We start from the raw sequence: 14691 nt of genomic DNA on the forward strand, positions 1-14691 counted from the left end.
TGACAGTCTTATCAGGTATGTATGAAAAACCAACATAGAATAACAAGGTATATCTGATGAAAAAGTTATTCAACTTGAAAATGAAGGACAGTATTTTTGTCGTTCAACACCTGAATGATTTTAATACTATCAAAAATCAATTATCGTATGTTGAAATTGATTTTGATGATGAGATACGTGCGCTGATATTGTTGGCATTATTGTCAAATAGTTGGAAAGCCATGAGAATGACAGTTAGCAGTTCTGAAGATAAATCTAAACTGAGATATGATGATATTCATGATTTAATTTTAGCTGAGGAGGTGCGCAGGAAAGATTTTGTCGAGATCTCAGGTTCGAGTTCGGCACTGAATGTTGATTTCAGAGGGAGATGACAAAACAAGAACTCAAATAGAGGGAGATCAAAATTAAAGTCTGGTCAGCAGACAACCTGTTGAAATTGTGGCAAGACTGGACACATAAAGAGGAACTGTAGAAATCCCAAGAAAATGGAGAATGATAACACAAATGTGGTATCTGAAGAAGTACAGGATGCACTATTGCTGACAGTTCATAGCTCTGTTGATGATGAAAGTGATGAGAGTGAGTCTTATTGTTCCACAAACAAATGGTGGAGAACCACAGAGCTGTGAAAAAATCTTACAAGATGAAAATTCGCGCAAGTGGGACTTAGCAGAACTTCCACCAGGGAAGAAGACATTATACAATAAGTGGGTGTATCGGGTGAAGACTGAGCGTGATGACAGTAAGAGGTATAAGGATAGACTTGTTGAAAAAGACTTTCAGTAGAGGTATGATATTGCTCATGCAATGGGAGTTGTAAGCAGAGACAAAAGTAACTCAGGAAATAGCTTAGAGATGCAAAGTTATGTTGACCCTGCTGATATGTTGACTGAGGGTGTTACTCATGAGAAACTGAAGTTGTGCACAGCTTTAGTTGGTCTTCTGGTGTGAAGGTAAGGTTTTGAGTTGCAGAGGTGAATGATTTATGTTTGAAGAAAAATGTGACACCGCCAGTGGAGGATATCAGTTTGAGGATGGAGAAGTTGTCTGTGTACCGGTCTCCAAGTGGGAGATTTGTTGAGTTTTGGAGCACGGTCCGACCGCTCCCGCTCCCCCGATCGAGAAATGTTGTGACCGCTCCCGCCAACTCTCGCTGATGTTCGAGAATCGTCGCGTCTCCCTTCCCGTTCGCGATAAAAGACACCGCACGACGCCTTCACTTTCCACGGCACGACCCTTTTTGTGTTATTCTTCGGGCATCCTCGGGATAGAGAAACAGAAGTGCAAGCAGTAGTTCTTTGCGGCAGAAAAAAATGAAAAAAAAAAGATTATTCTCTCTTGGCTTCTGCTCAGTGGCTTATGACAGAAGAAAAATTGGGTTTATTTCTCCTGTATGTTTATCTTTTTCGGTGTATCTCGGTGTAGAGAAAGAATAAGAGAGAGCAACGGAGTGAGAGAACCCTCTTGTAAGTTGAAACGATCGTCTGGTGTATATTCCTCAAATAGTAAAATCTTCTGCAACTCTGTGGATGTAAGCAATTTGTCAAACCACGTAAATCTGTGTTCCGCTGTGTTATTGTTTTCTGGTGTGAATTTTCTCGTTCTATTTTTCGTTTCATCGTTCAAGATCGTTCTTCTATTTATATATATACCACAACAGTATTAACCTCAATAATTATTCATGTTTGGCTCATTTGTTAAGTTAAATAGTCAAGTTTGTCATACAAAACTCCACAAACAACACAACTGCAAGCATAAAATAAGCACAGACAATTCGAGATCCCAAACTCTAAACATAAGACTCAACACCAAAATCACACGCATGCATAACCTAACCCTAAACATATTGACCCTATTTATCCCTACAGTAATAAATATAAAATTACTAAATTGCCCTTAGACATCGGCATAAGAATACTCCCCCCAAACCAAAGAAGAACCTTGTCATCATCCTCGAGGTGGAAGAAAAAATTGTTGTTGAATCACATAATATGGCTCCCAGGTGGTATCATCATTTGACAATCCTTATGATTTAACCAAAATATCATAGTGACCCTCATGAGTTAGTTATGCAGTTTTGGCACATCTTTCAATCGCATCCGAACCTATTGGTGCCCTGACTTTAAATCAATCTTGGAGAATCTTGTAGACCCAAACAACTTTTCCAATAGCTCATTGATTGTCGAAATCTTTGTCAACTTCGTATCATGTGACACTTTCATGTTATGCAACTCGATCTAAAATCCTAGTCCTACGTCTTGAATTGAACTCACCATGGTCTTGAGCTTTACTAAAAGCTTGCACAAACTAGGTTCACCGCGAAGCACCACCATCTTATCTCTCTTGAATACTCTGTAGTGTCAAAATCAGTCCCTTACACTCTCCTATGTTCTTCTCCACCTGTCTCATTCCCATCATTACTCTTGAACCACCTTCTGCTCGAAAGGCTGCAACAATAAAAGGCATTGGCGCGGTTAGATGCAACCCTCATCCGGGTTCCACCCACAATGATCCCTGTCATAGGTTGACGTCCTTCGAATCAATATTCTCCAATCCCAAAATTGCACTTCATCCCATTTCTCTTGTTGTCGTTCGTTCGAAATCTCCCAATGCCCTCCAGATACATAGGTCAAATCCACTCTTGACTCCTTTGTTGAATCCCACCTGCTTTCATTCATTCCAGACATCTGGATGTCATGTTATTCCTTCCAAGCGCTTCCGCTAGAGTCTACTCCCGATTCCTTCGCTCGAACCTATGACTCCAAGTCTGCCTAAAGTAGTAGCAATGTCTTGATGCTGCAAAATTCCTACAGATTGTTGTCACTGTCATCCCCTGCTAACGTGGTCGCTTGATTCCACAGTAGTCAGCATGACATTCAATGATCTTATTCACATTTCTTCCAAGATCATGAATCTCCCTTAGATGGATGAGAATTGTCCCTCCATGGTCGAGAAAAGCTCCTCCATTCCAGATCTGATTTGTCTCAACTGTTTTCTCTATTTTTTTCCAATTCATCTATTTCTTATTACTCTCAATATTCTTTCAAAACTCCTTTAAACCTGTCGTTTGCTTCGAAAAGTCAATAAATAATAAGGGTTATGGATAAGGGTAATAAATACATAATAACGACTATGGAAAGTCAATAAATCTAATAAATCTAATACCCTCCCTCAAGTTGAAACATAGAAGTCAATCTTCTTCAATTAAGAGTTAAAGTCATCATCATCGTACAAAGGACGAGTAAGATTCTTGGGGAGGATATCTACTAATTGACAACTGAGAACACAAAAGAAACATAAATTTCCCCGGACTCAATTTTTTCCTTAATAAAGTGTTTGTAAATCTTCACATGTTTGGAGAAATCATTTTGGATTGTATTGTGAGCAATGCTTATTATTACAAAACAGCTGCAGCGGGACAGAGGTTGGCATATAAAGTTCACGGACCATGATGCGTAACCAAAGGGTTTCACAAATCCAAAGAACATGAACCGAGCAACTACAGATTGTTTTTTGTTTTTCCACATTACTAAATTTTCCCAAACAAATGAGCAATACCACAAGATGGATGGTCGATCATGAACTGACCCAACCCAATCAGCATCTGTACAAACAACAATAAACTGAAATTATGATGAGAGAAAAGCAAACCAGAGCTTGATATACCTTTTAAATGGTGGAGAATCTGGTAGACAGCTTGGAAATTATACTCATATGGGTCATGCATAAATTAACTCACTATACCAACTACGTGGTATATGTCGGCCCGAGTATGGGCGGGGTAGATGCCCTACAAAGCGCTTACTCTGAGAAAGATCAACGACGTCTCACGTATAGTTTCGATAAAGGGCATTCATATCATCTATTATTGTTATTTTCCAGACTAGATCGTAAGAGTAACCTCAATAATAGCGAAGATCTGATGGTCCGTCTGGGTAGTAGCAAATGCTTTGTAGGTCGGTTATAAACTGTGAAAAGAGACATATTGTCATAGAATAGAGTGAACATGTTTAATTGCATACCTTACTCGGAGAACTCACTCTGTCATTCATAGAAGGGGTCATGCTAAGGATGTCCACCCGAAGAGGAATCAAGGTCCTGTAAGGAATTAGCGGGTTCCAAAGTAAAAGTATGTGGAAAGGAAGTGTCGAGTGTAGACACGGATAGTGGGAGGAATACATAGTGCACTTACCAAATTAGAGGGCTCACCGGATGATGCACTCATCGGAACAGAGGACTCCTCAATTGCAAGATAACTTGGGGAAGGATACATAGGCGTAGAATAAGGGACATCCTAGGATTGCTAAGTTGGTATAGAGTCTTTGCTCTTTCTAAAATAGAATACGAGTATGGCCGAAGGGACCAAAAGTCTCTCCGAAAACCATACCATACATATACCGGATTACACCCCTGGGGAGCGTTGTAAGTAGATCTGTGTCGAGTTATTGACCAGGTCTGCCTCAATGCTTTCCGCATATGTCCCCTCTTATTCCCAAATTCCTATTCAATTGGTCGTAGACTCCTAAGACCTACATTAACCCTATTCATGAGGCGAAGGATGTAGACGTCTCGGAAGTGAGTAAGCGTCTGAGCGTGTGGCACACCTTACCGGTGGAAGCCAGTGCGCTTTTGACACTGTACCCGCCCGAGGAGCTTGCGCTTGCCAAGCTCGGTAGTCTTTGGTTCTCTGATCGTGAGGTGCCCGTGCGTGACCTCCGGTTATGATGATCCTGTGCTCCCGTTCAGAACTTGTGAATTTTAAAGAAGACACTAATTATCAGATATGTGATAATAAGAATGACATTGTTGCAAAACCATTTCATGACATTGAATTGAAATATAATGGAGCGAGCAACGTCAAGGAGACGATGATTTTTCCTTTCGGCTAACCCATTTTGTTGAGGATTGTCCGTACATGAGCTATAATGGAGAATATTCTTACAAATATTTAACCCAAAATAAAGCTGAAAAACTCACGACTACTGTCAATCTGAAGGACCTGAATAGAAGTTTTGAATTGAATTAAAATGAATGTGTAAAAGTTTTGGAAGGTGACAACAACCTTTGATTTGTCTTTTAAAATGTAGACTAACGGCATTCGAGTGTGGTCGTCAACCAAGTCAGGAACCATTGGTTAGTAGTGTAATTGTGAGTACGAGAGAGTCCCCATAAGTCATTGTAAATGAGAGAAAAAACAGATGATGTGTAAGTGTGGGGTGGGTCATTGACCCGATAATGTTTGGCTTATTAACATGTCTCACAATTAAAATTAGAAAAAAATTTATTAGAAAACTTCCAAGAATACACTTTTTTTAAATATTAGAAACTAGAAAGACTTAAACGACAATACAACAATATAATGAGACATTTAAAGACTCGAGATAAGCTACAACTCCTAATAGGTGTCTCCTTACTCTCCATGCTATTCTCTTGGAAGTAGTAGTCTTCTTACTCTCTCAGCAGTTCCAATCAACCTCCCCAAATCACAATCCTAAAAAACACAACCATCATAAGAGAAATTAGCAATGCAATCAATATCATTCATCAACTTACTGACAGATAACAAGTTAGCAAAACAGATTCCAGAGTTGGATCTGTTGTTAGTACAACCCACCTTTTGCCAACAATGAAACTACATGAGCCATTGGCATTCTGACGGTATTCTTTTCAGAGCAAGGATAGTCAGTCGAGAAAACTTATGAGCATTTAGTCATGTGATCCGTGGAACATGAATCAATAATCCATAGACTAGGGCGGAATAAACCGTGAAAGTCATAGGAAGAGTACATTGTCGTGGGAGGTTGACGGACCCGTAAAGACTTGATGGCTACAAGAAGCTTGATCAATTGCTCCATCTGGTTTTCCAAAATTCAGAGGATTTAAGGATGTTCCAGGGAAGAGTTAGTTGAGCCGTGGTAGGCTCGATCGTCGCCTTGAGACCCTTAGTAGCTGAGGATTTGGCTAAAGGTTTGTATGTCGGCTTACCGTGAAGCTTCCAACACTCATCACGAGTGTGGTTAGGATTGTGGTTCTGAACCATCGATGAATTCTAGTAAGATCACGACAAACAAATACAACTGCAGAAAATAAAACCTCTACAGGGAAGACCGATGCTAGACAACTGCCGGACTCCTTCCTGCATAACCGACGACAGCAGAGACAGAGGCACTAAAGGACCTGCGGCTGTATTGAGGATACTGCAAACAGGAAAAGATTGCAGTTGCTGGAACCTGCAAGGAGGATTAGCGGTTCCAGGAAGAAATGTGTCGGCTGGAATCAGGGGCGAGAATCAATGAATGGCAAAAGCTACAGAGCAGGTTGCCAACAGAGCGGCAAAGCAACAACATTGGAGAGGTAGCGGACAAAATAGCCAAACAGTGGCTGAAGGAGACGATTGAAACCATACGGATTCTAGCAACCGAACAGCGGCAAAGCAAGGCGGAAAAAACCCAGCCGAACTGGAAAACTGCTACCGGCAGATGCTGATGCTGGACACAGAAGGAAATCTGCTGCTAGAATCAAGAAAACGGCTGGTTGCTTTTGGTTCCCGTATGCTGCTACTTGGAAACAGAAGGAAACCTGTGACTTGTAGAACCAAGAAAAACGTTACCAGGAAAATGACAGCAGGTCAAGAAAAAAACTGTAGTAGAAAAATCAGAAGAGGAACCAATGACTGCTGGAATAGGGAGAGGAAGTCGGCGGCTGCTAGATCTAAGGTTAGGCTCTGATACCATATTGAGATTTGGAGTAGATAAACATAGTTCTCATTGATATAAAGAGGGGTATTTAAACTCTTATAATGGACTCAAATAAGAAAAGAAATAAAACAGAATCAAATAAATAAAATCAGAATAACAATAAAAAGAAAACTACATAATGCATAATAAAGGTAATTAATAAATAATAACGCCTATGGAAAGCCAATAAATCAAATAAATTTAATAAAAACTAAAAAACTTTTTTAAGGCAATTGGAACTATGAATTGAACAACTATCAAAGCATTTGATGATTACTTTCAATATTTATTATACATGTTTAGCTCATTTTTAACTCTGATAAAAAACTTGAACGCAACAATGATTTTGCAGCTCTTTAACAAACTTAAAATTGATTGTGTTTGGCTCAATAATTAATTGACTAAGTAATCAAGAACCCAGCTCTTTCCTTACAGTTGAATGGTAATATAAACATTTAATGCAAAAAAAAAATTAAGGAAAAAAAACTTTGTGATCTGGAAATTTAATAGAATGTACTAAAAATGTCAAGACACTGACAGTATCATTACCTTACGTGATTTGCAATCACAATGGGATCAAGATCACACCGCACATCCTTGAGATCTGAGGACCATTTTGCAGATAGAACCCCAGTAACCATAACATTATCTGAACCAAGGGGAACAAAGTTTATGATGACCAAGAATAAGAATTAAAACAATTCAGCAAAGCATTAAAACCATTCCCAAAAAATATTCAATAACATCAGGAGCTTTAATATAGGAGAAAAGTGTTAAAATAGTACCCGACTATTTATATAGAGTCATTTTACTCTCAGAATTTATAGAAATGCTAAAATAGTTACCAACTATTTTAAAATTGAGCTTTAATAGTCCTTCATGGGGGTTATTTCAGTTCTAATTAAAGAGTTTGAGACTTTTTTGACACTTCTATGAACTGGGACAAAAACGGCCCATGTAAATAGCCAAGCACTATTTTGGCACTTTACTCTGTAATATAGCATTTAGAAAGTGAAAGCAAAAATCAACGATTGTCAATTAAAAGGAAAATGTATCATGCATCAATTCTAATCAAGATACTTTGGTATAATCTCTGGTTGTTTCCAGTACTTAAACAATCACAAGATTTATCATCCAATCACTAATGAACTATATGAGTCACAAGCTCATGGGGATAATTGTAATAACTGAAAAAAGTAAAATAAAAATAAAAAATAGAGAAATTTCTAACTGATAAACAGATTTTGTGTCACTTTTAATCAAAATACAAACAGATGCAATGTTAAGGCTTGAAGGATATATATTTGTAATGTTGTTGAGTGTCCGAGGCCGAGTAACCAAGGTTGAGCACTTGAGAGCCTAGTGAAGAAGGTAGAGCGCCTGAAGCCGAGTGACCGAGGACGAGTGCCCGAAAACGAGTGATCAAAGAAAACTGTTTGGAACTAGATTAGCGGAGAGCGAGTATTCAATGATAGGTAACCGAAGTTGACACTGCAAACCAAATGGCTTGAAGGCTATTATCTAAAGTTCGATTTTCGGGTTTGCATATGTCGCGATTTCGCATTGGCTTTCTTATACGCTTGGATTAAGCGCTCTGTACGATGTGATACATTCACAAAATTGTCGTCAGCTTCTCCACTAGATCTAAATCCCGACAATAGGTTGGATCGAGTGCTATGGACGCCACGAACCCATCGTCTACTTCCCAGTTAGGTGCAATTGTGATTGCTTACCCTCTAAGCAGCGATTTATACGCTTGGATTAAGCGCTCTGTACGATGTGATACATTCACAAAATTGTCGTCAGCTTCTCCACTAGATCTAAAGGTTGGATCGAGTGCTATGGACGCCACGAACCCGTCGTCTACTTCCCAGCTAGGTGCAATTGTGATTGCTAACCCTGTAAGCAGCGAAACCTTCATTAACGTGACAATGAAGGCTCAGGATCGACCAAATTCACTTCTAAGAATCTTTGCAACCCATAGTCAATGCTTTGATACCAATTTGATATGATTCAAGGTCAAAATCAGCACGCATTTCTACATAAATTAAGCCAAACACATTTTTATTTCCCATCAAAGCAATACAATACTAATAACTCATACGAATACAAAAGGTAAGAATCTACAATTTGAGAGGTAGGCGATCCCAATTACTACAATTCGAGATGTAGGAAATCTCTCCCAAATCTCAAACCTAAGAAAAAAGACTAAATCTCATGCATAATCTAACCCTAAACATATAAGCCTACTTTAACCCAACAAAAATAATTAAAAGAAAATTTGCTCTTAAGCTAGACACCGACGTAACAAAATCCAACGGCTCAGAAGTCGCCACTCATCGAAAACTGCCCTGGATAAGAAAGTGAGCCAATGTCAAGTGCCTGAGGCTGAGTGACCAAGGTCTAGTGCCTGAGGGTGAGTGACCAAAGTCAAGCATCTGAGGTTGAGTGACCAAGGACGAGTGCCCGAAATCGAGTGATCGAAGTAAAGCGTTTGGAACTAGATTCGTGTAAAGTGAGCATTTAATGATGGGTAACTAAAGTCCAGCACTAGAACCAAATGGCTTGAAGGTTGTCAATTAAAGCCGAATGTTTCATCCTCTGCATCCCAATGATGCAATCGAAGGTTGAATTTCAGAAGATGAAATATCAACGTTAAGGGATCAAGGGCAAGATATGTCCAAAAGTGTCATTTTATCAGAATCCTTGCCATTAAAAATAGAAAAAATTAAATGCAATAGATTTATGGAAAAAATGGGCTTTATAAATAAGATTTCCAATACAAGTGTTTCCTTTTTTTTTTTTCAAATTAAATGCAATAGATTTATGGAAAAAATGGGCTCTATATATAAGATTTCCAATACAAGTGTTTCCTTTTTTTTTCTCTCTCTCTCCCCTCAGTTTATGCTCTATTCATTGAGTATGATTCAAAGACAAATCTGGGTTCAACAGTGGATTTTGTGAGGGACAAGGTAGGATTTCCTAGAATCACGAGGAAAAAAGTTATCATAATAGGGATTCTTACATTACTCCACGAAAGAAAAAAACCTATCGCTTTTCGGACTTTTTGCAGGTTACATGTGCAACTCCACGACCTTAATCCATAATTTTACTCGTAATCAATATAAAATGACCATTGAATTTTCATTTATCCTAAGTAATCCGGATTGTCAATGAAAAATAATAATGACCACATTTAAAAGAAGAGGGATATACATATGTATCACACAATTCTTATCTAATTATATAACTTACACATAACCTAAGATAGTTACTTAAATGACACTTTAACATCTCAATCACACCAAAATATATACATGAAATGGTGCATTTTACTTTAGAAAAGTTAACATTAATGATAGTTTTATATGATTTAAAGATTTAAATGCTATATAAGTAAATATTAAAGTTTAGATCTTAGAAAAATAAATACATAAAAATTGTGTGATGTATATGTAAAATACCATACCTCCAGCTTTCACAACATCAACAAGATCATCCATCAAGATAATGGGTATTGATCGAGGTAAAGAACCAACTCCCAAAACTTGTGTGCTCTCCTGAATCTTGATCTCTTGGTAATCATGGCATACTATACTATCTGGTATAAATTGGAAACTTGTTCCCTCACAAATTCTAGAACTCTGCAAAAAATGTGTTCGGAAAAATTATAAAAAAGAGTTATAAAGTACAAAGAAAAATCAGTAACTTTAAATAAATTGAGCACAAATTTATTCTCGCTGAAAAAGAAGTCAAGAAAGAGTAATGTAGCACATGGAATCAATTGAGAAAGAAAGGGACCATGAGCTCAAATTAAGAAGAATGCTACAGTTAGTCAAGGGACCAAAAACCAAGAGCAAAATAAAGATATCTAATTAGGATTTATTTTCATAATTTAATGAAAGAATATAGGTTATAATTTAAAATTGTGCTCATTTAAAAAAAAATTGAAAACTTAAATTTCAAAGTTCTAAGACTTCAAAATTTAAAGCTCGAATTTTCGAATATGAAGGAGTGTCATGTAAAGTTAAGAGAAAAATGACTCTTTGCACAAAATAAGGTAAATAAAATGTTTTCTAATCATTTTGGGCAATTTGGAGAGGAAGATTATATTATCTACTTACAATTAAAATAAAATTAGCCCACCTCTTTCCCTCACTCTGCCATTTGAATTAAATGTTACAAAAAAAACTATAAAAATGGTTGGGACAAAAATGAAAATGTCGTTTTCAGTGCAATAATTGAATTTAACTCAAACCCAAGCAAGAAGGGCTTCACGATCGACCTCTACAAGGCAAAAAGTTGAGTAATCTTATTCTCCGAAAAAGAAAATCTTCAAACTTAATCACTTTCAAGAGTGATTAGTAATAAATTGCGTTAAAGTCTTTTTTGTTTCTTACTTCATATCTCTTCTCAAAGACCTCATCCATCAAATAAAATTATTTCCCTATAAAATGCTCCACAAAACCTAATATAAGTTGTTGCCCAAGAGCGTCCTTCAATTTGACCGAGTCTTGTTCCATTGACCATTAGGAAAATCTAAAAACCTTGGAAAATTATTAAATTCTCCAGAAATATTGTAGACAATAAGCCTCTTTCCTTCCCTAAGACTAAACACCTTCCCAAAATTTAACGTAATTCTAGCACTATCAACCAGATTAGCGTTTCACATGACCTAATCTTTTTTTAAATTTTGAAAAGAATAATTGTAAATCTTATAAGATCTCAAAATTTTTCAGATTACACTTAAAATCTTGAAAACGCCCATTCTGTAAGATGGTCACATGTTCATGTTTATGTTGGGTGATGATAGCTGACCAAGAGAAAGACAACTAAGGATATCAGATTACAAGTTAAAGAGACGAGTGCTTCATAACGATGGTTGGCTGATTTTGAACTAGCCTTTAGGTACAATTTGAGAGAAATGAAGCTCAATTAATAAGAAAGAATAGCAATAAAAAGAATAGACACTGCTACTCTCGAAGGTTTACCAGGCTTAAAGAAATAAGAAATTGGGAGGTTCTAGCCTTTAAGCAAGATTTTTCCTTTGTTGTTTTTGGGTTATCATTGATTGTGTTTTTTTGGCTTCTTTTTCAAATAATAGTTCCGTGTAATTGCTTGATGTTATACTAATTCTACTGGCGAGTCATGTAATTCGACTTTTTAGGAGAATTGTGAAATTTGGGAGTTAGAATTTTATGAATGAAAATTTAATAGTTTAAAAAAAGAAAACTAAAAAAGATAAATTTAAAAAACAAAACAATACCCTTGATGGACAAGCCGTTGGAAGTCTTACAGCGTTTCCAGTTTCTAGCTCTGGGTGAACTTTGAACCTTACAAAATAACATAAAATATTTGTTAAGCATATGATTCTCTGATGAAAATAATAAATGTGAAAGCTTTGAGCTTCCTCAACAGATACATTTAAAACTTGTCAAAAAAGAGGCCTAAAAATAGATTAATTAGGCAGGTGCACAAAAAGTTGGTGTTGCATTACAATGTTTTTTTAATATTTAATGCATTTCCAAGATATGCAGTCACAGTGGGGAAAAAAAAAGTCCTATAAACATATCAATCCAGTACAAAAGGACCAATTATACCAGCCGCACCAAACAATAGTTTTTGCTTCAGCATTAGTTGAAAACACTTAATTATGTAGATCATTAGCAAAAAAATTTATCCAAATAATGTTTTGAAGGTGGAGCCCCTCATAGAAGACAATTTGGAGGCTTATGCCCGATCAAAATGGAAATCTACCCGATTATCATAAGATTCTATAGTTCTTGTTTTGATTTTGTATCTTTCCGCTTTTACTTTTGCTACTTATATTATACTTCTCCTGCATTCTCTTATTATTTTTACAATGTAGTTACAACATGATTCCTGTTTTGATTCTGCACCTTCCTGTTTTTGCTTGTTTGTTTATATTATAATGCTCCTGCTTACTTTTGTTGTTAGTACAGATTGTATTAATATATTTTTTTCTGTTACAAATGGCAACAGGTAGTATTGATGGTCAGTTACCTGAGCGACCTCCTAAGGGAACTTTAGAGAGTACATACAGCAGAATAAAGAAGGTCGAGTCTCGCTCTAATAGACACAGCACTAGTTCAGTATTAGTTAGCACCACCACCGCCACTACAACCCCTCTCGTACGTTCTACTGCGACTCCAATCAGTCTTGCTACTCCGTTCTAACCACCAGATTTTCACACTACAACCCCTCCCACACCAGCTCCGACTTAGGCACCAACTCCCACTTAGCTACCAGCTCCCTCCTCGAATGAGTAGTGCCCCTCAACTCCCACCCCTCCCTACGGTCGGGTATATATTATGTCGAAGGGAGACTTGTAAGTTAACTTTAAAATTAGACTAAGTTCACTGTTCATCTAGATATTTTTTTAAACTAATATTTCTATTTCAGGTTCATTCTCCCCGGGCCGCTTGTGATACACATCACGAAGATTATCTGGAATGTATATGATAATACATATCTCTCCTAGAATCAGATCCCAATTGTGACACGGAACATGTGGTTCTATGATTTCGAGACAGGATCATTTCATTTGAAATAAAATACTAATTTTAAGTTATTTTGTTATTTGAATCAACATTGCATAATTTTTAATTTGCAAAGGCTCTTTTATTGGCGGTCAGAGCATCACCAGTAGACCAACCACATTTTTTAGATTTATGGTAGGCATCGACTGAGTGACATGTTAACCATAGCTCGCAGAAAGGGATAGCAATCAATCTGGGTTGGAGAGGAGGTTTTTACTCACTTGACCAGAGCCTTTGTCTCTCTGAATTATCAGAGAAAGAGACAAACGAACCAAAAGAACAAGAGGAGCGTGGGGGCCAGGAGTGTCGCACTCCACATTGGAGGTTTGGTCCTCCACACGGAGCACTATCGAAGAATAGTAACATTTTCTAAATATTCAAAAATTCAATGGTTGATGTAATTATGTGGTACTTATCATTTTCTCATGTACACAAGTTTAGGAGCTTGGTTGGTCACCCATCACTGCAGAGTTGCATGTCCAGATGCATCAACGCCAAGATACACAGCAGTGGGTCCCCGACTTGCCTTGACGAGTCAATATAATTAAAAAATTGATTTTCTATTATTTTTTATTATTAATGTTGAAAATGAAAATTAATCCTTAGTTTTAATTACATAAGAGTACGAACATCTCTAGAAGAAGCAGAGGGAGTTGGAGAGTCAAACCCTGACAATTGCTAGCAGCACTGTAGTCAGACTACCATTTTGCAGTCTGATTTTGAGCTATAGAGACAAACGACCGGAAAGAAGAATGGGCGAGTCTATGGCCTGGGCATGAAGGGCATGACATTTGAGGCCGAGCACTCAAATGCTCTTATGGGTGGCTTGAGTTTATTAATATCGGAGCATGAGGAGCTTGTCAGGCGGGTCACTGCAATGAATGGAGATTAGTCAGAAGCTGATCAGATGTGTGAAGGTCAGCAAAGATTGTAAGAGCTTTAGACGTATGACGCAGAGTATTGCAAATCGTCAGGTCAAGCGACCAAAGAATTCTATGGATGAGGGATAGGAGTATGATTATGACGCAGAGTATTGCAAATCGTCAGGTCAAGCGACCTATGAATTCTATGGATGAGGGAGAGGAGTATGATTATGACTTAGGGTATGTTTTCGCAGCTGTTGATTATTTATAATCTACTGATAAGCAGATTATTGTTTTGCTGTTTCGGGCAGCTTATTCAAGATAGCTTATGGTGGTTAAATGACATTCATGCAGATTATCAGAATAATCTGTCTTGCTGTTTGGAGCAGTTTATTCAAGATAGCTTATTAGTGGGTTAATGACAGTCATGTCCCTGTGTGATAAAACTGTTTGGGTCAGCTTATTCAGAATAGCTTATTGCTAGTACTGAAGTATATAGTGCAGAAACATGAAATCATCACAGATCAG

General features: G+C 37.4%; 1 protein-coding gene across 1 annotated transcript in view; it reads right to left on the reverse strand.

The window, feature by feature from the left end:
- The window catches only part of LOC110026224 (probable DNA helicase MCM9), a 73035-nt gene that overhangs the window by 49205 nt on the left and 9139 nt on the right, over positions 1 to 14691 (reverse strand). The window contains exons 5-7 of the mRNA XM_020727091.1: positions 12007 to 12073; positions 10210 to 10384; positions 7290 to 7389 (exon numbers count right to left, since the gene is read on the reverse strand). Of these exons, the coding sequence (XP_020582750.1) occupies positions 7290 to 7389; positions 10210 to 10384; positions 12007 to 12073 (342 nt within the window). The remainder of the gene's footprint in view (positions 1 to 7289; positions 7390 to 10209; positions 10385 to 12006; positions 12074 to 14691) is intronic.

Source organism: Phalaenopsis equestris, unplaced genomic scaffold (genome assembly GCF_001263595.1).
Source record: "Phalaenopsis equestris unplaced genomic scaffold, ASM126359v1 Scaffold000359, whole genome shotgun sequence".
NCBI classification, from domain to species: domain Eukaryota; kingdom Viridiplantae; phylum Streptophyta; class Magnoliopsida; order Asparagales; family Orchidaceae; genus Phalaenopsis; species Phalaenopsis equestris.